At 35.4% G+C, this 8,545-nt stretch overlaps 1 protein-coding gene across 1 annotated transcript in view; it reads left to right on the top strand.

Annotated features, from left to right (window-relative positions):
- Positions 1-3,029: 3,029 nt before the first annotated feature.
- Positions 3,030-8,545, top strand: part of LOC112048075 (guanylate cyclase 32E-like) — a 78,910-nt gene continuing 73,394 nt past the window's right edge. Inside the window, exon 1 of the mRNA XM_052884411.1 lies at positions 3,030-3,449. Within this exon, the coding sequence (XP_052740371.1) occupies positions 3,030-3,449 (420 nt within the window). The remainder of the gene's footprint in view (positions 3,450-8,545) is intronic.

Here is an 8,545-nt window from a genome sequence, read left to right as displayed (position 1 = left end):
ATATTATTTATTTATTTTAATTATGCAGTATTTTTTTTCTTTGATATTAATTCAAGTTACACTTTTTGAGCTTGGTGACCGAAAAGAAAACAATTTTTTTTCTTTTTATTGAATAAATAAGAAATACAAAAATAAAAGTCACTAAATATAAGAACAAAAAGAATAAATAAATAAAAAATGTCTTTACGTTGTACTGAAATCGAAATCTGGTTTTGACCCTTGGTTTCACACTACTAATTGTCCAGATATGATAACGTCGAAATGTGTTAACTTGATGCACGGCTTAGCTGTTAGGTTTATTCTCGTTACAGAATTTCTTGATTCAGTCGCAGCGCTCAAAGCCGCGATAAAAGTTATGCAATAGCTTAAAATAAATCAATGCCTTTGCAATCCGATGTTGTCGTGATGTAATTGAATATTGAGAGGCATAATTGAATATTGCGCGAAATATGCCTATTAATTATTCGCAGTGGCTGAAAGTGGATAATAACATTATAATATTTTAACCAAGCATATATATTAATTCCAATATTATCTTAATACTAGCGGATACCCATGACTTCGTCCGAGTAAATTACATTTTTCCTTTTTCACAAGTCCTAGGATAAATAGTATAAACGACGAATAACTAGTTCTTTACAATACGGTTTCAAATTACGTCTTCAATTTCATTTATAGATTTCTTATCACTCAACGATGATAACACTTCTTGTCCCTATTACAAACATTTCCATTCCCTTAAATAACAAAAATAAAGTTTTGTTCCAAAAAGTCTGTTCGTATTTTAGATAAAATATAATTTCCTTTTGATTTCCAAGTAAAGGGAAAAATCAACGCCGCTTTTCGTTGTATTTTTATAATTCAAAAACGGGCTCACCTAAACAGTATGTTTAGGCTTTGTTTGGACTATTTACTCGTAGTAGATGGTTTTTGTGAAGTTTGCACAATATCTTCTTAGGGTAGGGTATGGGTAGGGTAGGGGTAGGAGTAGGGTAGTGTAGGGTAGGGAAAGATAGGGAAGAAGTGCAAATAAGTCAAAGCGAAGCTTGACCGAGTCTGCTAGTTCTTTATAAATGACTAGCGAACGCCCGCGACATCGACCGCCCGTAGACCTCCTTAATACAACCCTGTCGCAAAATCTGTTTTTAGCGGACACCTACAAAGATAAACTACCTCCCTGCCAAACTTCGTCTTTGTCTGTCAAGTAGTTTTCGCATTTATATATCAAGACTAGCTGACGCCGCGCGGTTTAACCCGCGTGGTTTTCGTTCCCATAGGAATACAGGGATAATATATAGCCTTTCTCGATAAATGGGCTCTATCTAAATCTAACACAGAAAGAATTTTTCAAATCGGACCATTAGTTCCTGAGATTAGCGCGTTTAATCAAATTTATAATATTAGTATAGATAACGATGAATAAAATACACTATCATGACATAGACACAAGGCACTACGTAGCTGGTCCAGTGGTTAGAAAACGTGGTTTTGGATCATTTTGGTCCAGGGTTCGAGTCCTGGGACGTGTATATTGAGATTTTCTTTCTTCTACGAAATTTTTACTTAAAATGATCAGTTCGCAGTTGTAAAGTTGGTGGTGTTACACATGAAGCCGTTCGTCATTAGAATGCATTGTTTATATAATTAAGTTTCCATATGAATACGGGGATAATATATAGCCTATAACCTTTCTTGGTAAATGGGCTATCTAACACTGAAAGAATTTTTCAAATCGCACCTGTAGTTCCTGAGATTAGCGCGTTCAATCAAACAAACTCTTCAGCTTTGTAATATTAGTATAGATATTTTTCGGCGCGAGTGAGTCACGTGGAGAATGACTTGTGTAGAGAAGGGGAATGCGATGTAATTTTAAAATATGTCTTTAACCCAACATACAACGGTCACAAGGCCGGGATTTCACTCATGGTTTATTTTTATTTTCTGCCACTCGAGGGTTTATTGGTAACATTCTGAGTGAGGAATTGTTAGACCTGATAGGTTCAATAATTGTGTTTTGCTTTTTTAATCCGCTTCTGATATCAACCCGTTTTTTAGACATATTAAACATGTTACAACAGACATTTGGATAGATCAGCTTTGTCATTGTGCTATCGTGAAGTAAGCCGGTCTCGTAAGCTTTTCCGGCGTTCGTAGGCTTCTTACAAATTGATCACGTGTGACGCCTTACGTAGATATAATATAACCTAAAATATAGGATCTCGTGTCGTTATACTAGGTCCTGGATTTGCTTTTCCAAGAATTTTTTAGTTGTGGTTAAGTCGGTAAGGTGGCGGTGTTACACTCCGTGTCTCGGAGAGCGCTAGCTATCGGCCTGGTCGCCATCATTATCACCCGAGACGTCCACTGCTAGACATAGGCCTCTTGTATAGACTTCAAAACATCTCGGGCCCCCAGCATCCAGCGGCTCCCTGCAACCTGCTTGATGTCCGCGGTCCATCTAGAAGGGGTCGAATACTGCGCTTTCCGGTCCGGTCCGGTCATATTAATCGTTAAAGTGTCAAAAATTATCACCATATGCTGGCCAACTCGTATTAGCGTGGTGGGTCGAAGCTCCATATCCTAGTAGGCTTTTATAGGCAATAAATTTTACTGTTTGATAAAGTATAGTAGGCTGATTATAATCATAAAAGCGTGTAATGTTTCAATGTTAAAATTAATGAACTAACTTATATTAACAACCTTTTCAATAAACTTGAGCTTTATTGGACCGTGAATTAGTATTGGAAAATACTGATTATATAGCAACTTTATATTATAGCCATTGCCCGTTTTTAGCCTTAATTAAAACTTAAGCCTTGACTTAAGTTTTGAATTACAAACAACTTAGCCATTTTTTGTTTGTTTCAGGATGTTGATAATCGAGAGAAATTAAATTTGAAATAAAAATGGCGACGAAATTCACATTAATTTGGACACTATTCGTTTTGACCAATGAAATATCTACAAAATGTCTATATCGAGGCATTCTAAACACTAGTGATGTTCCAAATGATATCGCCGAAAATGAAATGAGAGTTGACACAAATATTGATGTGCAAAATGAATGTAAAGAAAACTCTACTAAACCGCTAGTGGTGTTAAATACGCATAAAAAAGTCGATTACGATAAAAACAACTATAACGTCGATATTGGTGACAGCAATAGATTTAATCATAAGAAATGCGATCTACTAAACGTGACTCAAGAAGAGCCATTACAGACGAAAGAAATTGATTCAATCTACATGAGTAATATTCATTCAATTGAAACCATGAATCTTATAGAGGATCAAGTGTCTATGGATGACTTGGAGGTCGGAGGACTCAATTTGTTCGACGTTGTGAAGAGTAATTGCGGCAGTGCTGACATCTGCCCGAGTTTTCGGAGCAACTGGAGTGAAGCGAACACTATTACTATCGGTTTTCTCGGCGCTTACGGATGGAGTCAGGTAAGATATGAGTATATATTTTTGACGGGAAAACGTCCTATAATTTGATGAAGCCAGATGCTTACTCGAAAAAATATGACGTCATGCGTCGTTCCCTCGCTCAAGGGTTGCCAACTTTTTTTTAAGAAATAAAGTATATCTCGCTCTTTCTTTTGAAAAATGCAACCATTACAGCAGTATTTTCTGACGTTGTCACGTTCAACGTCAGTAAACCGAATTTACAGACAACCGATTTTTTAAAGGCTTTCGTGTCACAGTGGTGGCTTTACAAGACGGAGGCCCTGGGATCGATCCGATTGAGGTTTTCTTAATTGGTCTGGTGGGAGACTTCGGTCGTGGCTAGTTACCAACCTACCTGCAAAGGCGTACCCCCAAGTGATTTAGCGTAAGGAATAAAAAAAAACATTAATGCCAGATATCGCAAGCTATTGTCCTGGTGTCAAGTAGAACAAATGTGATGTGTGTCATAATGTATTAATAAAGATATTTTCTTTCTTTCTTTTCTTTTATGAAAATACGAGTTCATGGTCGGTTAGGAACATGGACAATAATAGGGATGATGATCAGGTTACAATATATGAGACATTTAGGTAAATAAGTTCAATATTAACTATTTATTACACACTGAGATTCTGTGTGTTTATAAAACAATTAATAAGAATATATAGTTTCAAAATCTTTTGAAAGACGTAATTAGATACAAATTCATATATATTTATTTTCATTTTTCATTATATGCAGTAAAAATATATAGTAAAAATAAGCGCACAATGATATTTGTAATTTAATTTGAAGAAGATCTCTCTCAACGACGACGTAATTCTTTCGTTTTTTATGCGATCCATCCATCCGTATTAAATTAATTGATTCTAAATGAGTCTGACCCAAGCAAGCTGGGAATCGAACAAAACGTCAAAATATTGACATTGTATTAAACCATAAGAAAGTGACCAAATTACGAGGAGAGTTTGGAGTTCTGTATTAAGTAAGTTAAGAAATAGAAGCAGAAAATTATTATTATCTTATGCGACCTTGTCCGTTCTAGGCTATTCTATTTTTATCTCATATTGCACACTATCTCACCCTACAAGAGCAGTCAGGAAATAAAAACAGTCGTAAATTCTACGAACGAAGTAGCACGCCTACGCAAGCCTCTACGCCGTAGTGGCATCTACGCCGTAGTGCGATCTACGCCGTTCATTGTGTTAAAACAACAACAGTTTATTTGTGAAAAACAACACTTCGTGAGGTTAAATTAAGTCTTATTTTACAACGTAGAGTTTTTCGAATAGAGTAATATCGCTATGGGGATAATTTCGTTTATGGTTACATGCTTTTTTACTTTTCCCACATGCCTAAGCGCACTGCAGCTTTGGCGGTATCGTTGACCGTGTGTTGCTAGCGTAAAGGTGAGTTTCAACTAAACGAACAAAGAGCTAGCACAAAGTATTCTTTATTATTCGTTTAGTTCTCTAAATAAAAACCGATTTTTAGTATTTACACCAAAATAAACCAAAAGTATTACGAGGGTCTACGAGTTCCGGCTAACAAACTATATATATACTATACTATCAATACATTATTATAAACATTGTCTGTTTATTTGCTGAATAATTCATCAATGACATGAATACAGTTTTTCGTTTATAAGATACTGATTTTTATAGCCTCAATAGCTCAACGGTAAGAGCGGTCGGACTCATCATCGCGAACGCCCGCGACTTCGTCTGCTTGGAATTCAATTTTTCACAAATCCCGCGGGAACCATGAATTTTTAGGGACGAAAAGTACCCTGCCAAATCGCTTTAGTAGCCGCAGCATAAAGGAGTAACAAACATACTTACACACTTACACACAAACTTTCGCCTTTATAATATTAGTATGATAGTGTGATTTGTATTAAAATGATATCCATAACTCCATAATGTTAGATTAAGCCGTAAATTAAAAATTTGTTGTAAGATACCGAAACCATTTTGAATTATAAAACCGTTTCGAATCAATCAGTAATTATTTTGTCGTCTCACGTATGTTAGTCAGTCGAGCGCGATATTTCTTGGTGACAATACACGTTGTTGGAATTATACGAAGATTTTTATTGCTGAATACACATTTCTGACGTCACGCTGCCCGTCTCAGTAATAAAAGAGCAAATCGAGAATCAAGAACAAGAATTCCAGCACACGCTCTACTCTCGCACTGAAGGACGCTATAGCCAGCTGTTCGCACGCTCTGGTGCCGTTTACATAAAGCGAGCCATCTTAAAATATTCAATAGAATCATCGTGAGTGAAGACAGAATAACGAGAGCATTGCTCTATCTCTGTTTACACTAAAAGCATTTAACGGGGATAGAATGAGCATTCGCTCGCCTAATATAAATGCGCCTTAATTATAAATTGAATATAATATTAATTACAAAAGAGTGTAACTATTTGTTGCACAAAAAATATTACAAGCTTTATTTAAGTTGTTTAATATTGATTTTGCAATTGTGCTTTTAAATATTACGCCAACCGCCTGAGCTGAGTTTCTGGCTGGCAGACTTACAAGGATTATATTTAAACTTAGGATTAGATAATGAAACAATAAAACCTCACTTTAAATTAGTTACGGCGGATATCCCTAGAATGTTTCTAGTATTTTTGCCATTAATTTACAGAATTTGTGTTGGGTTGCTATGTAAAAATAATTTATATCTGTGGTAGACATACTTTCTTGATTTTATGCTCATAGTAAGGGAGCCGAAGAGGGGATTTTTGCAGTTACTCGAGCACGGCAGTTACGCACAAGAGACTATACCTACCTTGCACGTTGTTGAGTACCTCCACCATGTATGAGCTTTTAATATTATATATTATTTGTACCAAAAAAAAATAACTTCAGAAATACTCATCCAGCACGTCAGATAAAGATATAGTAGGTTAGTTAATTACAAAAAGGAGTGCATTTCGAAAATCTAACGATTTGAGCGTAATATAATGGAATCCATGGGTTCCAAAGTAACAAAATATAACCGTTTTCCCCCCAAAGGGCAGAAAACGATTATTTAGGTTTCAGCCGAAGCTTGATCCACTTACGAGATTACCCTCCAAATTTTGCCCGTTTGCAGTGTTCCTACCCTACATTTCATTGGATAAATGAGGTTTTGACATAACATCACGCCGTCATCCGCCGGCATGTCGCTTGACAGTTGTCAATGTCAATCAGTACTCTCGTAAGCCGGCAAGGCATGAAATTTTAGTGGATCAAGCTTCGGCTGAAACCTAAATAATCGTTTTCTGCCCTTTGGGGGGAAAACGGTTATATTTAGGTGTTCGAGCCTTCAGCTTGATCCACTTACGAGATGTGTTTATATTCTGCCGGCGATGGCAAGGCGTACTGTGATGACCATTTTTTATGATAGTAAAAGAAATGATAATCATTATACATGTAAATTAATGATCAACGACGTTTAAATTATCAGTATATAAATCAGTATATTATCAGTGATTATCATAGAGACAAAATATTTTTCTCATCTCTGAAGTAATTAACTAGATATCAAATTTAGTTGATATTAAAATTATTGTTATTTAATTAATCACAGTTATTAATGTAGATTTCACCCAAAAGCATCACACATATTTTTATTAATTGATATTTTATTTAATGGTAAAAACAAAACCTATTCAACCCATATATTCATTTAAATTGGTGTAAATCTGCTGCACTTAATGCTGTAAAGTAGTAAAGTAAACCTCAAAACATCTGAGGAACTTCTTCAAGACAGCGTAGATATATTGACTACCTACTTTAAATTTCTATTGTATTTTATTAAATCTGTATTTACAGATGCTTTTAAAATTATCTGAGAAAGCTGAAAACGTGCTAATTTCAATAAGCTTCGCAGTTATACCGAAATGACTGCGAGCAGCTACTTTATTCTTTGTCTTCTGCTAGACATAATAAACAAACCAGATTCATTGACATGTCCAATAATTTCTTTACCCAAATATAACAAATTTGTAATATCAGTTTGTACTAATAGATATAGCCCTCTGACTACATAAAGTTAACCAAACCAATGTTTGATCTGGATTTTGTCAGAACCGTACTGTGTATAGTCAAAACATGAACTCTCCACTCAAGATAAAAACAAGGAGTCATGACATGCTACTTAAAATAAGCTATCAGTTGAGTATTTAAATAGACTCATAGGTGACCAACCATGTTAGAGGTTTTGGTTTTAAAATTGGTTTCAATGCTAGTCTAACTTTAGGTTGATCAAGTACCTAGGTAATTATCTACTCCATAATTTTTGGGTTTATAAACCTATTTGACTAAGGATTTCTAAAGAACAATAGTTCTGAGTACGAGTTCTGATTTATTTATTAAGTATTTGCTAAAATGAAGTCCTACCGAAGTAAGATCTAACTGTTAACCCATTCCAACATATCCAGGCTTGATTACACGTATTAATTGTGAATTTACGCCAAGCTGTTTCTAAAATATTCTATCCTCTGTTGCCAGGGACCTTAGTAGTACAGCAAGCACATACAATATGTTACTGAATGTGACCTGTTGGTACTCGCGAAAGAAATGTTAGATTGTTAATTGTAAATGGTTGGCTCTTGGTTCTCTGGTACAATGGAGACCTGGAGAAGAGGAATATCATAAACATTCTCTCCTATCTGGAGCTACCTGAAGATAGGTTCTCAAGCAGTGATTAAGATGTCTCGAATTGAAGGTACTAGCGTTGAAGATGGGAATAAGCTAGGGGCCACCACAGCCTTTAGTTTAAGTCTTTGATGAGAACGTCGACGAATGGGCAATACTAGAAAAGCAATCATATTTTAGATTGGTTAGATCACTGCCCTTGTACTGGTAAACAAGTCTACTTCTGGTTTTTCCATCACCTTGAATGTTGTCTGAAGAGCTTCGTAACTTTAGAATTTAATCTAGCAATTCTAATAATCGGTATAGACCCGTCTGTAATCCCAGAAAAGTACCTGGCTTAGGTATATTTGAAGTTGGTTAGCTAAATCTAGAATTTACTGCTTAATGCAAAGAGGTATACATTTATATATTTGTTATCTTCTTGAAATATTGCATACA

The sequence above is a fragment of the Bicyclus anynana genome, chromosome 11 (genome assembly GCF_947172395.1).
Source record: "Bicyclus anynana chromosome 11, ilBicAnyn1.1, whole genome shotgun sequence".
Lineage (NCBI taxonomy): Eukaryota > Metazoa > Arthropoda > Insecta > Lepidoptera > Nymphalidae > Bicyclus > Bicyclus anynana.
Note: the sequence above shows the minus strand (reverse complement) of the source record. Positions and strands in the feature narration are given on the sequence as shown.